Source organism: Crocuta crocuta, unplaced genomic scaffold (assembly GCF_008692635.1).
Source record: "Crocuta crocuta isolate KB4526 unplaced genomic scaffold, BGI_CrCroc_1.0 scaffold176, whole genome shotgun sequence".
Lineage (NCBI taxonomy): Eukaryota > Metazoa > Chordata > Mammalia > Carnivora > Hyaenidae > Crocuta > Crocuta crocuta.
Window position 1 is genome coordinate 4185517 of NW_027531905.1, and position 18988 is coordinate 4204504.

General features: G+C 35.9%; 1 protein-coding gene across 4 annotated transcripts in view; it reads right to left on the reverse strand.

Annotated features, from left to right (window-relative positions):
* CCDC91 (coiled-coil domain containing 91) overlaps positions 1-18988 on the reverse strand; it is a 342402-nt gene that overhangs the window by 165660 nt on the left and 157754 nt on the right. For all 4 annotated transcript variants that reach the window (XM_077774523.1, XM_077774522.1, XM_077774525.1 and 1 more), the window contains one exon: positions 1257-1334. In XM_077774523.1, coding sequence (XP_077630649.1) covers positions 1257-1334 — 78 coding nt within the window. The remainder of the gene's footprint in view (positions 1-1256; positions 1335-18988) is intronic.

Sequence of the window (18988 nt, forward strand, 5' to 3'; positions counted from 1 at the left end):
TGATACATACTGATACTAAAATATCTCTAAGTCATAATGAGTAAACACAGAAGCAAAAGAATAGACTAAGTGGAATAATATTTTATGTAAAAACAAATCAAAATTACATAACATGATATTAGCACATATACATATGCAAAAATGGAGTAAAACCTTTAGAAAGATGCACATCAAACACTAACAGTGGTTACGTCTGGGGAGAATTGTTTGAGTTTGATTTCAACAAGAACATATTCTTCACGATATAACATGAAAATTAGGGGGAAAAAGATTTCCTTTGATCAGGTATTATAACACCAATAAGAGAAAATAGGTTCACAGTATTAGCTCATGACACAAAGTGAACTAGGAGGCAAATTTACATTCTTGTGCAGACACAGAATCAAAGAATAATACTGTATATGTCCCTGATGCTGACATTATCATGATTTCCGGAACAATATTCACAACAATATTTAAGTTTTTATTTTGAGAGAAAGAGCAGGAAGGGGCAGGGAACGAAGGAGAGAGAGAATCCGAAGCAGAGTCTGCACCGTCAGTGCAGAGCCCAAAATGGGGCTTCACCTCACGAACCATAAGATCATGACTTGAGCTGAGATGAAGAGTCATCTACCTAACTGACTGATCCACCCAGGCTCCCCACAATATATTTTTTTCTTAATCCCCTTCACCCATAATATTTCGCAGATTTATATCCTGCCTTTTTTTTCTAAAAGATGTAGCACCAGAGTAAAGAAAAAATCTAATCTAGCAATTAATTCTACAGTATTTTGTTCCTGAACTTCTTCAGCTTCAGATTCTGAATTCTTAAAAATTCCACAACTACTCAGGGCACCTGGGTGTCTCAGTACGTTGAATGTCTGACTTCAGCTCAGGTAATGATTTCACATAGTGAGTTGGAGCCCCACACAGGGCTCTCTGCTGACAGCTCAGAGCCTGGAGCCTATTTCAGATTCTATGTTTTCTTCTCTCTCTCTCTGTCCCTCCTCCCCACTCACACTCAGTCTCCCTCTCAAAAAAAAAAAAAAAAAAAAAAAAAAAATCCGTAACTTCTCAAACACAGAGCAACATCTAGCATTACCTCTAATCTACTAAGTATGTTTTCAATAAACACATCAGACAACTGAAAAGAATACTATATCAAAATAAGACCACTGTAATTCTGTAATTTGTGTATGTTTTCATATGCCTATGTGTATAAGTTTTATGAAAGTATGCTAAAGTTTAAAAAGGAAAACAGACTCCCAAATCTCTACCTTATATTCATCCACAATGATACTCAGAGCTTCATGACCAGCTTTCCTCATGTCTTCCAATTCTTGTTTATGTTTTTCCTGAAAAACAAAAACAAAAAAATAAATCATGATTTGTTCTTCTGTTTACAAAATAAAATCACTGATTTGTGCATTCATGAATGACTGAGTGGTTTGTGGTACATCAAAGGCTAAAAGGAAAGAGAAAAAACAAAGTTCTGTTAAAAGCATTAGGGAGGACTGAAACAATGAAAAATTACAGCAAAACAATAACTGAGAGAGGAAAATCATACTCAGAAATGAGAAAACATAAGGCAGTGGTGGTGTCTCTTGGGACATTTGGCAATTCTGGACTTGACTCAAAGAGACAAGAAGGCCCATGTTACTTCAATGAGCCTGGGCTTCTACGTATTTTTTACTACTTCTCTAGTAATAAATGCATGCCAGTAGTTTAATGCATAACAAAGTTGGAAAATCACTGGATTACGGTGATCACCTCCCCATTCTACCTTCTTAGGGAAGGAAAGGATGAACTCTCTTTGGAGAATGTTAACATCCTACAACGACTTTCTAATTTTTCAAACACTGTATAGCTTTCAAAACATAAGTATCAGTGATGTCAGCAGATGAGACCAAAAACACAGGAAACAGAAAAGACAAAAGGAGTAGGCCCATGGGCGATTTATATATTAGCTGTCAAAGAGTTGAAAAAATGTACAACTCATAGGTTCAGGAAAGTAGAGGAGAAATAAAGAAATTTATAGGATACAGATTTTCATCACAGAACTAGAATTCATGAAATAGAAATTTTACAGCTGAGAAATATGCACTATTAGTAACTCAACAGATGAGGTAAACAGTAAATGAAACACAGCAGAAAGGAGGATTAGACAACCGAAAGATAATGGGGAGAAAAAAGAGACTATAATAAAAAGAGGGGGAAAAAAACTACAGAAAACACAAACAAAACAAAAAACAAAAAATTAAAACAACACTTAAAAAAAAAATGGGACAGATTAAAAAGATTAAACAGCCATGTAACAAAAGAATCTTTAAAAAAAATAATCCAAAGAAAGGAAATGCAATTTGATGATATAAATAAAATTGAGAAAAATTAAAAATCCAAATTTCCAACATCATACATGAATTAGGATGTTACATTAACTCACAGATATTTCTTTAAAAAAATTAAGATACTATGCAATATATCAAAAAATGAAATTTCAAATAAAATTTAAAATCTCCTAGGAAAAAGCACATCAAAATTTTTAAAAAGATGAAATAAAAAGTCTGAATAGTCCTACATACAGACAAGAGAAACTGAAGCTGCATTAATGAAAAAACAAACAAAAAACTTCTGACCAAGGAATTTCTAAGCCTAGATGACTTAACAGGTGATTTTAATAAACATTTAAGAAAGAAGTAACAGGGGACACCTAGTGGCTCCGTAGGTTGAGTCTGACTTTTTCGGCTCAGGTCATGATCTCGTGGTTCATGGGTTCTAGCCCTGCACTGGGCTCTGTGCTGATGGTTCAGAGCCTGCTTCAGATTCTGTGTCTTCCTCTCTCTGCCCTTCCCCTGCTCACACTCTGTCTCTCTCTCTCTCACAAAAATAAATAAACATTAAGAAAAAATTTTTAATAAAAAAATTGAAAAAGAAATAAGTAACAGAAATCTTACACAAACTCTTCCAGAGAATAGGAAATGAAGGAATACTTCCCCACATATTTTATTAAGACAGTATATCCCTTATACTAAACTCTGCAAAAATATTTAAAAGAAAAGAATGAACCATTCTGTTATAAATACAGAAACAAATTGTCAACAAAGTATATTAGCTAATTGAGTCTAGCAATACATAAATAGAATAACACATGTCAACCAAGTGGGATTTATTTTAAAAATATCATGTTGGGAGAAGTGATATACAGCATTTCAGGTTTGAATCACAAAAACCTCCCACACATCTTCCACACCCTGCCTTTCATCCCCTACGTGACTGCTAGATGTGAATGCCCAAGATGACCATGAAAACCAGCTTCCGTAGATGGCACATCCCCTGCCAGCTTGAAACCCTGAATGACTGACTGCATCATCACCCCAAAGGACTCTGAGAGAAATTAAACTTCAACTATATTTAGAATAAAAGATAATGCCAATCATTTTTGTCCATTTACTGCTACCCTCATTTATTATACCTTACTGACTTAACAGGTTCTCTTTAATTATTAACATCTAATTTCCCGTTCTGGTACATCCCTTTATATACCTTAGTGTGACTAAATCACTCTTTCCCAAAACTGCCTAAACACAAAGAATCACCAGAGGCACTTGTTATAAATATAGATTTTTGTTGGTGTGATTATCAATCTATGGCTCAGGGCAGCAATCTTTCTGAAGTAATTTTTCCACTTCTACTGAGAGTTGTTTTACTAAACACTAAATAACATAACAGTCCAATTACCTGGTTAAGCAAGTGATGCACTCTTTACACTAAAAACAAGCAAATAAATGATAGTATTGCTACCACCTCATCACTTTGGATCTCCCACTCATGTCAGGTTATCTCACAAATAATATGTGACCGTTTCATACAAGGACTTAGGGAGGCCAAAGGCATCAATCCATGTGCTAAATATTAACACAGATCTTCTCTTACTTTTCAAGATTAAAAAATGTAAATAGTAATAGATATTCTGACATCTTCTTTCCATATCATAGTGGATCATCTCAGGCAATTCTTGGGATGCGTATGTTCTACCTTCAGGCTGGCCAGTGATTTAGGAGAAGCTCATACAAAAATAGGCAACTATGGTCAAACTATAGACATGAACAGCATATATAAATATATTAAATTTTGGACAAACCCAGAAGGAAATATGTTGAACTTTACCAAAACCAGCATTTTCCAAACTTAACTAATCAAATACTAATTTACTTTTTTTCTCTCTCAACATTACCTATTATTAACTACTCTAGGAAACTTGAGAACCAAAAAGGTCCAAAAGCCTCACAGTTAATTAGTCTGAGCAAAGCAAACAAACCTAGATCCACTAAATAAAACTGAGGTGTTCTACTTTCACCTGATTAACTACAAATTAAAGGTGATGATGGGGCACCTGGGAGGCTCAGTCAAGCGTCCAACTAAAGCTCAGGTCATGATCTCACGGTTCATGGGTTCGAGCTCCGCGTCGGGCTCTGTGCTGACGGCCAGCTCAGAGCCTGGAGACTGTCTTCAGATTCTGTGTCTCCCTCTCTCTCTGACCCTCCTCTACTCATGCTGTCTCTCTCTCTCTCTCAAAAATAAATAAAACATTAAAAAATAAAGATGATGATGAACCATTTCAATGATCAAATTTAATAATTCAGTAACTACAGTCCTAAATAATGACATAAATCATTAATTTAAAAAAGTACTGATGTGCTTAAAAAAGCACAGAGTACAATGTACTGAGTAATTCATATAAAAAGGTATTTTCTTAGAGATACAAGTAATCACAATGTTCTATGACATTATCTATTAAATGACAATGAACATTTTATCCATGGCTATATCTTCTATACAGAAGGAATATCAATTCAGTGCTTTGTATAGTATCTGAGAACATACCAGCCATCAACAAATGCTTGCTGGATTATTCTGAAATTCTCATCACTGACATAATGGGTTTCTATAATTATTTAACGATCTGAACTAAAATTTTTACTATTATATTTAATATGTACTTCATAGTTTTTAAATGATAGAAGATATTCAGTAATATTCATTGTAAATCAAGGTAGAAAATGTAGACTCTCCAAGTACTATGAATATTTGGTTACTGATGACCTAAAATTTTCCCAGATGTCATTATTTTGTACCAAATTTTCTCAGTAAGCATCGTTATTTAATTTACACAATTACTAAGTGCCAGACTGCTAAGCATTGGGAATAAGAAGATGAAAAATTTAATAGTTATCTTCAGTCTGATAACATGAAAGATTGAGTAACAGTGTTATATTAATCCAAAGCCAGATAAAGACAATATAAGTACAAAACAATGTGCCTTATAAATATAGATGCAAAGTTCTTCAATAAAATAGCCCCAAAGAGAATCCAACAGCATTTTAAAAGGATTATGCACTAAGGACCATGTGGAATTTATCTCAAGAATGCCAAGATGGTTCAACATACAAAAAGCAATCCATTTAATACACCATGTTAAAAACAAAAAGGAAAAAACCCACATGACCATCTCAGTATGCAAAAAAAAAAAAGAAAAAGAAAAAAAAACAGTGACAAGATCAAACATACTTTCTTGATAAAAATACTCAACAAACTAAAAATAGAAAGCAACATCCTTAAACAATCTGATAAGGGACATCTGTGCTAACATCATACTCTTGGCAAGAGACTAAACCCTCTCCCCTAACAGCAGAAACAAGAGAAGGATGTCCACTCCTGAGACTTCTATTTAACATTGTACTGAAGGTCTAGCAAAGACATTAGGCAAGAAAAATTAATAAAAGGTATCCTTAGAAATTACTAGATTAGAAATGAAGAAGTGAAACTATTCCTATTTGGAGAAGACATGATTTTATATATGTTAGAAACTACAGTAAAATTATTAGATCAAATAAATAATATACTATTAGACCCAATAAATAAGCTCAGCAAAGTTATAAGATACAAGGTGAACCAAAAATCATGTGTATTGCTATATACTTGCAATGAACAATCCAAACATAAAATTAAGAAAAACATTCTATGTACAATAGCATGGGAAAAAACACCTAGGAACAAATTTTACCAAAGAAATACAAAAGTTTTACATTAAAAACTATAAAACACTTTAGAAACTTAGTGGAAAGATATCCTGTATTACTGGAATGGAAGACTTAATGTGCTGTGACTAATACCCAAATTTATCTATAGATTTAGTACCATCCCTATCAAAATTCTAGTGTACCATCTAGTGTACCAAAATTCTAGTACCATCCCTATCAAAATTCTGCAAATTTATTTTGCAGAAACAGACAAGCTGATTCTAAAATTCACACAGTACTTCAAGGGATTATGAATACTTAAAACAATTTTGAAAAGATGAGCAAAGTTGGAAGGTTTGTATTTTCCCTTTCAAAACTCAGCACAAAGCTGCAGTAACCTAACAGTGTGTTACTGGCATAAGGATAGGGATTTAGTTCAATGGAAAATAGAAATAAAAGTTCCAAAGTAGGTGTGTTGTCTATAATCAACTGATTTTTGACAAAGTCACAAGGGCATTTCAAGAGCAAAGAAATAATCTTATCAACAAATGATGGTAGGAAAGTCAAAGCCACATAAGAAGTAATAAATCTAGAGCCCCACATGATATATAAAAATTAAGTAAAAGTGGATAAACACCTGAATATGAGAACTAAAACACACTGTTGAAGAAAAAATAGGTGCATATCCTTATAATCTTGCATTAGGCAATGGTTTCTGAAAATACGACACCATGAACGCAAGCAAANCATCAAAATTTAAAACTTTTGTGAATCAAAGGACACTAATAAGAAGGCAAAATGGCAGCCCACTTCATATTTTCAAATAATGTATTTGATACAGTTCTAATATCCAGAATATATAAAAACAAGTCTCATAATTCAGCAACAAAAAGACAAATTTTAAAATGGGCAAAAAACTAAACAGTTATTTCTCCAAAGACACAAATGTCCAACATCCTCAGCTATTATGGAAATTCAAGTTGAAACCACTCACATCCACTAGGAGAGCTATAACACAAAACAGAGCGTGTCGGCAAGGAGGGGAAGAAACTGAAAAAGTCGCAATTGCTGGTGGGAATGCAAAATGGTGCATCCCTTGTGCAAAATAGTTTGGCAGTTCCTCAAAAATAAATATAGAGTTTTCAAATGTTCCAGAAATTTCACTCCTAGTTATACACCCAAGGGCACTGAAAACATACATCCATACAAAAACTTGTACACAAACGTTCATCTCAATGTAATGAATAATAGCCAAAATGCAGAAACAATGCAAATAACACCTAATGGGTTGGGTAAACTGCAGTATTATCCACGCGATGGAATATTATTCATCTACAAATGGAATGAAGTACTAATACTTATCATAACATGGCTAAACCTTGAAAACATTATGCTAAATGGAAATACCCAAACACAAAAAGCCATATATTGCATGATTCCATTTTACATGAAATGTCTAAAGTAGGCAAACCCAGAGGCAGAAAGTAGATTAGCAGTTGCTGGGTGCTGGAGGAGGGGGGATCAGGGTAACTGCACAAGGGGTTGCTTCTTGAGATGAGAAAAATGTCTGGCAACACGTATTAGTGACTAACAATATTGTGAATATACTAAAAACCACAGAATTACAGACTTTAAATGACTTAAGTGATGAATTTTATATTACATGAACTTTATCTCAATTAAAAATCTGGCAAAACAAAAAAAAAAATAGTCTGTTTATGTCATTTTAATTCCTAGGCTGGATGGTGTTTTATTTCTTCAATTTTGTATTCATTTCTAATTTTGTTTCATTTTTATCAGAGAACGCTGGTTTAACTATTTTATGTTTTGGAATTCATTGAAATGTCAGAAAGATTCCTCATAAAAAGACCATTAGAATAACATTCTCTAAGTTTTTGAATGTTGAGAACGATTTGGCTCTTTTACAACTGAACATCAGTTAGCCATATAAAATTCCTCAATTCACATCTTCTTTCTTTGAGTATTTTAATTGTGTTACATTATTTTTTGGCACAAAATTTGTTTTTTAGAAGTCTGACATGAATCCAATTTCCTTTACCTTATATTTTGGTTGCCCAAACTTTATTTTCCAAATTGGGTGACTTTTGAGAGCATAGGGGGTTACTATTATTAATAACACAAGGAAAAGAAGCGTAGCTATGAACCATCCTGGGCAAAATTACAGCAAGCAAAGTGATTACATTTAGATATCTGAAATGTTCTTTTGGAAGTTCTTTCTTTGAAGTCACTAGAATATTTCTCACAATTGACTGTCTGGGGTCTATTTTCCAGGTATAAATGTATACTATCAAAATCTAAGGTCCTAGTCTTCTTTTATCTCCTGAAAGTTTGATGAATTTTGTGTTTTCATGAACCTGTTTCACCTCTTCAGTTTTTTTCTTCAAGAACTCCATTTGTACACACATTGGGTCAGTTCTGCTTACTTCCTATAATTATTCCTTTTTCTCAAATCCTTTCTTCGTTTATTTGATATTTTTCATTTTTCTTTTTGCCATCTTTTTTTTTCTTCCAACAGCACTACACTCATTGCATTATTCTTTCGAGCTTAGTCCTCATGCTGTGAGGTTTTGTTTTTTTAATTTTACTTCTCTTTCTGTGTTTGTCAGTTATCTCTTCTTATTTAACTGTTATCTTTTCTCATTTCTGAACCATTTTGCTTCTGATTTATGCTATTCTTCAAAATGCTTCTATCTTTGTACATGATCCCGCCACAGTCCTTTTCTCTTACCCATGTTCCAACTGACTTTTAGGAAGAGGTTCTTGGATAAGGAATGAGGTGGACCTGAAAAACTTCCCTAGCATTATAATTTGAGCGCTTCCTCTTGTACTGTTATTACAAAGTAATAAAATGTGTGTGTGTGTGTGTGCGCGCGCGCGTGCTGTGTGTATGTGTTTACAATCAGGGTAGCCATTTCTCCAGTACTTCCTGATATCTGCTTTCTCTGAGCCCCTTCCTTTACCAGTGCCTGAACATTCTCCCTCCTTTAGTGTGTTGCGTTACTCCTTACCATTTCCCTTCACCATGCACCTCTGTACTTCAGGAAGGGTGCTTTTGCCAGGTATTCATTTCCAAGAGAAATGAGGGATCAGAGCACTCCTACAGTTTCAGGTATTATCCTCAAATCTGTCTTCCAAGTCCTCTACTCTGTTGGCAATGGTTCTTCAAGGGCAGCAATTTCTGTCTGAATCACTCAGCTCTTGGGACCACCCTAAATTCTCTTTATATCCCACTTCGTTGCTCCAACACAGATGTGATAGACATAAATGTCTCATTGTTGTCAATAGTTCAGCTCTACCACTTAGGATCTAGAATTCATTCAAACAACAGTCATCTACTTTTTTTTGTTATTGAATATAGTGATTATAACTTTTTTTCTATTTCTTAGTCTTAATTTTGCAAGAAAACCTAAGAAGATTCAAAAACCTGCAGCCACTGCTTCAGCCATCATCATGCCAAATCCACCCCTTCCTTCTTGGAATATTTTGTTTACAGGGTTCTCTTCCTATCCGCTTCGTCTAATTCTGTTCTGTTGTCTCTTTTTCACCGCCTTAACTTTGAAATGTAGAAGTTCCCAGGGAATCAGATCTCTTCTTTAACTTCTTCAACCTCTAATTAACCTTAATTAGATTACCTTAAATATTATCTATGTACAACTTATTAATTTATATCACCAACCTTGCCGTGACTGATCCCCAGATTTACATATTCAACTACATATTAAGGTTTTCACATGGATATCCAAAAGAAATCCCAAGTTTAATTCAGGAAGATGAAATTTTACTTGCCATTGAATACATGTATCCCAAATGGTGCCTTATACAGGACTGAATAAAGAAGAGAGGGAATGGACAGGACGTGAAGGCCAAATAGATTTGGGAAGTGAAAAAGGTGTTTCATTCTTCATTAAAGAGAGAGAATTTTCTGACATCATAATAAGTACATTAAAAATATTTAAAACCTGGTCTTCAAATAAGGAGGTTACTTAATAGGCTAACAGACATGTCTGTTAAGTGAATGAATAAGATTATGATCAATGTTCTTTTCCTGATACAAGCTCAGCATACAAATTAACAAACATTTTTAGACATGTTTCTTTATCTGTTAAATGAGAGAGCTGGAATAAATCATTTTCTAAAATACCCTTCCAATTTTCTTAATGCTATTCTATGATATAGTATGCTAAAACTAGACCAATCGACCTCCCTTTGCTTACTTCAAAGTTACTGACCATAATCATACAACCACATTGTAGCACACAAGGCTGCCTAGTTACCAAAAGAAAACACAGGAATAACCAGATAGTCCTACATGGCCTGAGATTTTTATTTCAAGAATATAGAGCCAAAAATTTACAACCTATCTTTAAACTAGTCAAAACCAAATTTAACCAGAATGATAACTTTCTTTCAAAATGTCAAACCCAAAACCATCAGTAGAAAGAGAAGATTCAGGAAAATGGCTTCACCTTAAATAAAAGTATAGAGTTTTTAAATAAGAAGAGACTTGAAAGGTAAGCCATTCCAATGCAGTCATTTTATAAATGAGGAAACTGAAGCCTAGAGAGGTCAAGAAGTTTGTTCAAGGTCACTTAGTTCTGTAAGAGCAGGGTGAAGCATGAGTCAGATCTGCTGTTAGCCCAAATCTTACTGAAAAATATCTCATCAAAGACTGAACTAATGAGTATATTCCCAACTCTTTACCCAAAGATTTGTTTTCTATATAAAACTCAATAATACATAGACTCATATGTCATAAGTCATGCATTCTGATGAAAAGAAGACACAAACTGGTCACTCTTGGTATAACTTGACATAGTTATTCATCAATTCATACTGCCAACCAGAAATTTTGGTCTGACAAGAAAGGTGTAAAGTAAGGTGCTTTTCAAAGATTATTGAAAGTACGTGCCAACAATTCTCTATTACCATAATCACTCCAGATACTAGCTCCTTGGCAAAATTATAAAACATACATGGGTCTAATAGCCTTAATATGCCTGGACATGATTGGTATTGAAAATTATTTGTTGAATAAATACATCTGTAAATAGGAACTACACAATTAACAAATATAAGTACTTCACAAAAAATGGGAAATTAGCAAATTTTTTGAAGTAATGATCATTGGTATATTGATGACAAAACTCAATTCGGGTATCTGAACCAAGATTTATACAAAAAAAAAATTTAAATTAAGCTTATGGCACAAACTGATAAACACTTCTCAATTAACATTATATTATTGTTGGCCATTAATAAACCAAGAATAACCCATATTAATCACATCTAGTAAATTAATATATGCACAGTAACAGGATCCGGTGCCACACAGACGGTTAAAAGCCAATATTTGATTGTCGTATTTGGATTAAATTACTACCGTATTTAAAAAGAGAGAGAAGAAACAGGAAGGAAGGAATGAAACTTCAAAGACCAATTAACCACTATATTCCACCTATTAGAAAGCAGTTGCTTCTCACCTTCTAAATTCTTTGGCCAAGAGCAAGTCTATAATTAGAGTGAACATAATTTACAGAAGGTAATTAGCTATGATGTCTGATTGAGAAAGATTTTCCAATATAGGCTTCACCACTTTCTCTGAAGCCACAAGATTACATCCCTCTCATAACAACTAATCAATTCTATTGGATAAGGCAGTTATAAGCATTTCCAGACATTCCAAAAGGAAATGTGCAGGGCAAGAAATCAAAATAAAGATAATGAGATAACAGCCAACCAATGCACTGAAAAGGTTCTGACTGAGAAATGGTCAGAACCACAAGTGACACACCAAGACCTATAGAATCCAACACACCAAAGTGGCTTAACTATACATGTCAGAGAAGCACAAATAAGAACAAATAATCCCATATGCATCTACGTTGTCAAAACAGAACAAAAATGACAAAACTCCATTTCTCCATCTTTCATTGACCCTACATCTGACAATTAAAACAGGCCTATTTGATTTCTTTTAAAAAGTAAGTTTTATTGGCATGACACGGCATCAGGTGACAAGAATTCTTTCCCACTGAATAAATGCTTCATCTCTTATCTCCTCATTCTATCTCATTTCTTAGTCCCTCTATACAACGAGTAACAAATAACAACACATGACGAAATCCTTCAAAATGATACCAAGTCAACCCCCCAGACTAATTCAAACATTTAGCCAAACATATAAAAGGAGAAAAAAAATAACACAATCATGTAAGAATGAGTTTAAAGGTATAAAGTCATATTCCAAATGGAAAAAGAGCACTTTTGCCACAGTAAACTGTACCCAGTACTGAAACACACAGGTTAATAAATCTGCTCTTTTAGCTTAAGATTTTCAAAATTTTTCAAAGAATTAGTTTTCATTTCTGGCCCTATCCCATTAATGGCTGCCTTAACACACTGCCTGGATTTCATCAGCAAACAGAATCCAAAACTATCAGCTTTGCTGAATCCTCTCACTCAAAAACAAGATAACAAAAACTCCTTATGGAAGTTTGCTAACAAATATAATGATGAATGTATGCCAAAGACCCCCACAATGTATTCACACTAGCATAGAAGAAATTGATTTTTCTATACCTTAACTTATAAAACTCATACCTAACAATGTTATGTCCATATCTAAACCAAACCTTGAAGGAAAGGAATTAGCAGTCAGCAAATGAAGAATAAATAAGCAGGTTACACCTAATTCATCACTCTGGAGATGAAAACAACTAGCAAAGTGAAATTCATAAAAACGGATATGTTTACAACAGTGCCACTGTTGTTGTCATTATCATTTCTCTGTTAGTACAACATCTCTTCTACCAGTGGCAATCTGTTCAAGAATAAAGGTCAAATTCTGCACAGCCTGAGAATATGGCCTCTTGCATAACTCTGGCTAAATTCCTGGCTAATTTGTTGATTGGACTGGCTCTATTCTAACTGCTACTTCAATGTCACCTAATTATTTGCTCCAATAGGAAAGGCATAAACTATACTCTGCAACAGATTTAAAAGAAATTACTATTTATCATCAACTTTGTTAAAGTTTTCAAAAACAAAGTGCTTTGAGAAGCAGATGATCAAAACTACTCAAGCCAAGCAGGGACAAAAAGAAGGAAGTGGAAAGGAGGGGGAAAAGGTAAAGGAAAAGAGGGAGGAACAAAGGAAGGAGAAAGGCGAGGGGGAGAGGGAAGAAAGAACATGTACGAGCACATCGTTTGCGACCACCTGTACCAGGACAGTTGCAATGGATCCTCCTTGATTTGAGAGAACTGGAGAACTTCATCAGCTAATGTTTAAAGAAAAGACTTATGCCTTATATAGACAATAAATCTACCAACAACATAAAAATCAATAAGGATGTGAACCTCCCTAAAACTCTTCTGATTTTATGACTTTTTTTTTCATTTTAAGCCTACTCTCCAACGTTTGATTGTATTTTAATTCTGGCAATAGAAAGGGCCCTTCTAATAATACAGCTTCTAAAATATTTAATAGCTGGATCAAGAGAAGAAAAATGGCTTAACAAGAAAAATCACTATATGTTTTGGTTGTTTGTTTTTATATTGTGAGTGTTTCTGTCCACAATATTATAATTTGCTTTCACCTTTTTAAATATACTGAAATTCATCTTTGGTGCTTACCCTCAGTGGAAGATAGGTCCTAATCCCTGATATCTGCGAATGTAATACCATTTGGTAATACTATTCACTAAGATGCAATTAAGCATCATAAGATCAGATCATCTCAGATTTTGGAATCTTAGGAATCTTTTGGAATTTTAGGTTTAGTGTCTTTCTAAGAGAAAGGAGAGTGAGAGTTGAGACACAGTGATACAGAGGGGAAGGCCATGTGAGGATGAGGCAGAAATGGGAATTATGCTGCCACAAGCCAATAGACAGGAAGTCGCATGGAAAGAGTCTCACCCAGAACCTGTGAAGTGAGTAGAGCCCTGCCAACATGTTGGTTTTAGGCATCAGACTTCCACAGCTGTGAGAGAATAAATGTCTGCTGTTTTCAGCCACTAGGTTGGTGGAACATTGTTATAGCAGTTTCAGGAAACTAATTCAGGTTTTGGTGCCAAGAAAAGGGGTGCTACTCACACAAATACCTAAAATGGGGAAGTAACTTAGTAACTGGGTAGCAGACAGAGGCTGGAAGAATTTTGTGGTGCTAGATAGGAAACACCTAATGTGCTTTCAAGAGGTGGCTGGTAGAAATATGGATGTTAAGGGCAATTTTGGTAAGGACTCAGAAGGAAGTGAAGAGTAAGGTAGCAAAAGCTGTTGTTATGGAATTTGGTCTGAATCACCTGGAGGAAGAGCTAAGAGGCACTCAGAGATCTTGGAAGGCAGGAGGTTTATTTTACACCGGTGAGCTCAGAGGAGATCATTCTCCAAAGGTCTAAGCCCAGAGCATTAGCAGAGGAAACAATTTATAGCCTGTTACTTCCGCATTCCTCATTACTGTGCATGACAAGCACGGTGGGAAGAAGAACCTGAAAGGGGGAGTCTTTGATCAGGGACAGGTGTTTTCTTATCAGTCCTGTCGGCCATCTTGCAACAGATTTTCCCTGTCACTACCAAGTTGGAAAATGATGTATCATCATGAACAGAATCTTGGTAGAAATGTGAACGTTAAAGATGCTTCCGTGAGGTCTCAGAAGAAAATAAGATACATGTTACTGGAAACTAGGAGACAGGTGATCTTTGTTATAGAGTGATAGAAAACCTGGCTGAATTGTGTTCTACTATTGGGTGGAAAGTAAAACTTCCATATTTAGCTGAGGAGATTTCTAAGCAAAGTACTGAAGGTGTAGACTGTTTTCTCCCTGCAGCATATGGTAAAATGCAAGAAGAAAGAGATAAACTGAGAAAGGATATGTTAAGCAAAAAGAAACACACACTTGATCATTCGGGAGGTTCGCAGTCTATCCAAATTGCAAATGATGCTAGAATTAGAAAATTCACATTGATGAATGACTCTGAGAGAAGGTCAAAGGGGCGACTGGACAGTGTTTGCTCAAGAGATTACGTATGTGAGTCATGAACGCAATCAAACATCTGCCAGAGAAAGAAATCGCATTATGTAGAAAGATGTGTGGAGAACCCATTTGTCTGAGGCATGAATCCCCTCAACTTTCACAGAAGACCCATGAGGTTTTTAAGAATGTTGTACCAGCAGAAATGCAGCAAGCCCAGACTGAGACTACTCCTACAGAATTAGAGCAGAAGAATAAAGGGCAATTCTTTGGAGAGGGCAGCGCAGGCACACCAGGAAAAGATGAGGGCAGGACCACCACTGAAAACAGGAGAATTACTTGAAAGTCTGTATTATTAAGTAGCAAACCCCAGAAATCTCTCCCTATGTAATTGGATTATCCTCAGTAGGTAGGAGCCTAAACAGGCCTCCTATAACAAAATGTAATACAATCTAGAAGAAAAGACAGGCGCACAATGCGTGGGCCCCAGTATGAAATATAAATGTGGAGCCCTTGCTTAAAAGCTAAGGATTTCAAGATGGCAACAGCACATCACTAAACCAAGCATGGTACCCCTGAAATCACGGGGCGCTGTGCAAACGCACACGCTGCATGCTCATGAAGCCAGCCCTGCTTAAAAACCCTGACAGTGGAAAAGTGCTGACAATCAACAACCTCGTCAGAAAACCCTACAGTGAAGCCTGCTCTACAACAAGCCCATTCACTGGCACAGAACTTCCAGTCAGCCGGTGTGCCCCACTCCTTAAGAGATGCTATGGGGACGGCTGGGTGGCTCAGTCAGTTAAGCGTCCGACTCTTGGCTTTGGCTCAGGTCATGATCTCACAGGTCATGAGATCAAGCCGTGTCAGGCTCTGCGCTGAGAGCACAGAGCCCCTGTTTGGGATTCTCTCTTTCCTTCTCTCTCTGCCCTTCTTCCACTCACATGCGTGCACACATGCTTTCTCTCAAAGTAGATAAATCAACTTAAAAATAGAGAGAGAGACAGATAGCTATGGATCAGCCATTTAAAGAAAGGCTCTAATGGGGCACCTGGGTGGCTCAGTTGGTTAAGGGTCCAACTCTTGATTCGTCTCCAGTCATGTTCTCACAGTTCGTGGGTTCGACTCCCACACTGCGCTCCAAGAGACAGCGTGGAGCCTGCTGGGAATTTTCTCTTTCTCTCTCTACCCATTCCCTACTCTCTCAAAAATAAATAAATAAACTTAAAAAAGGGCCAGAACACAGTAACAGTAACCAAAAAAAAAAAGGAGGGGAAAAAGCATCTTGAAAGAAACAGTATGTAAGAATAAAAGAAAAATAACACCAACATCTTCAAATAAATAAGAGAAAATATAACATCCATAAAACAAGTACCAAATGCTATTGGGAAAAAAAAAAAAGACTCAAAGAACAAACAAAACTCTTGGGAATTCAAACAGAATGTATGAAAACATCAGCAGAAGAACTGAACAATAAAGTAAAAGTTTCTCTTCTCCAGAAAGGAGGGAAGAAATAAAGAAATGGAAAATAGATACAAGAAGACAATTCAGTGGATCCAGGACCCAAGTAATAGGTGGTACAGAGAAGAGATAATAGACATTGTAATCCAAATAACAGAGAAGCCCTTCATACAAGGAACTCCCCACATCTAAAGGGGTGCCTAAAGTTCCTCCACAACAGGCAAACGTGGGCTAGAACTTTATCTCCAGCACTAATACAAACTTAGAAGGGCCTCCAGGAAAAACATAACTAGATCATCCAAACAGCTTAATATTTACAATACTGCTGGGTTTACAGAAAGTAGGGAAATTTCCAAAGAGCAAAATATTTTTTAAAAAGGCTGAACTGAAATCCAATTTTTATACAGGAAGCATTCCTAAAAAGTCAAAGTTGTCTCAGGGACAAAGGCCGTTATGGGATTTTCAGAATACCAAGTCCTCGGGTGGCACCAAATAAACATAACTAGTTATTAAACAATCACAGTACAATAGAGACCCTGAAAAGTGTACCAGGATAGTGCCAGGCCAGTTGATACTCCCTGCTTCCAAGAAAAGCAAACATAAAACATCTGTGAAAGCCAGAATTCTCAAGTAAGGTCCAGAAATTCAATTAATTGAGATCAAATACATAGGAGTTAACAATAAAAATTAACAGAACAATTGCATGAAAAAAATCATAATGAGTAAGGATACACAAAAACAGTGTTTGCTTCGATTTTTTTTATAGTTTTTATTTATTTTTGAGACAGAGAGAGACAGAGCATGAGCGGGGGAGGGGTAGAGAGAGAGGAAGACACAGAATCTGAAACAGGCTCCAGCAGAGAAGCCGACGCAGGGCTCGAACCCACAAACCGTGAGATCATGACCTGAGGCGAAGTTGGACACTTAACCGACTGAACCACCCAGGTCCCCAGTATTTGAACCACCCAGGCGCTCCAGTATTTGCTTAAAGATAAAGAAAAAGTTGATCAAGAAAAGATAAGCAAGTATAATCTGTGATTTAAATATCAATAGCATTCACATAACCACTATAATGTAAACACTAAATAGTGATCTGATAAAAATTTATGATATACTATACTGAAAGAATAAAGAGTCTTTAAGTATAGATTGGACACAAGAATTTACAACATTTAAATATCAAGAAACAGCAATATTTTAAGTGCTACTTGGAAATACTGGCATAGGGGCACTTGGGTGGCTCAGTCTGTTAAGCGTCCAATTCTTGATTTTGGCTCCTATCATGATCTCACAGTCATGGGATCAAGCCCTGCCTGCGTCAGGCTCTGCGCTCCATGTGGAGACTGCTTAAGATTTTCTCTCCCTCTTCCTCTGTCCCTCCCCTGCTTCCTCTCTCTCACTTTTAAGAACAAGAACAAAAACAAAAACAGGGCCGCCTGGGTGGCTCAGTCCGTTAAGCATCCGACTTTGGCTCAGGTCATGATCTCATGGTTCGTGGGTTTGAGCCCTGCATTGGACTCTGTGCTGACAGCTCAGAGCCTGGAGCCTGCTTCAGACTCTGTGTCTCCCTCTCTCTCTGCCCCTCCCCGCCCCCCACTTGCTCGATCTCCTTCTCTCTCACAAAAGTAAACATTTAAAAAATATTTTTTAAAAAGAGAGAAATATGGGCAAAAATACTAATTTAACATGTTGAAAGTGGTTGCTACTGGAGGTAGGGGAAAGAAAAATGGTGGGGAAAACAAATTTAACTGTTGCTTTTGTAATAAAGTGTTGATAATTTTATGACTCTTTAAACTAAAGACTCTTTTAAGATGGAAGCATTACCTGTATTAGATCTTATACTCTGCAATAACTGTGTAAGGTAAATGAATAAATAACCATAAAACCCTAGACGTTCTGTATTAAGTAACAGTGTCTAAATGCATAAGATTACATGTACAAGGGGACTGAAATAAAAGGTCAGAAACCACTTAAAGGTTTACCATGGGGGACTTATTGAATAAATATGCTTTTCTATTCAACAGATTATTAAGAAATTCTACTATACTGATATGAAATAACCTAAGATATGTTCTTAAGTCAAAGAGCATGTGATATCTTTTCTCTGTAAAAAGAAAAAAAAAAATAGGAGGAAATGAATGCAGGCACAGCTCAAAGATACGACTGTTGTAGTCCCAGGCCACCACATCAAAGGGAACACTGCAATAAAGTGAGTCAAATTAACTTTTTGGTTTCGGGTGCCTATAAAGCTATGTTTTTACTTTACTATAGTCTATTAAGTGTACAATAGCATTATGTCTGAAAAAAACAGTGTATTGACACTTTAATTAAGAATTATTGCTGGGGCACCTGGGTAGTTGAGCATCCAACTTTGGCTCAGGTCATGATCTCATGGCTCATGGATTCAAGCCCCTCACTGGGCTCTGTACTGACAGTGCAGAGCCTGCTTGGGATTCTCTTCCTCTCTTCTCTCTCTCTCTCTCTCTCTCTCTGCCTCCTCCCCAACTCATGCACACTCTCTCTCTTTCAAAAATAAATA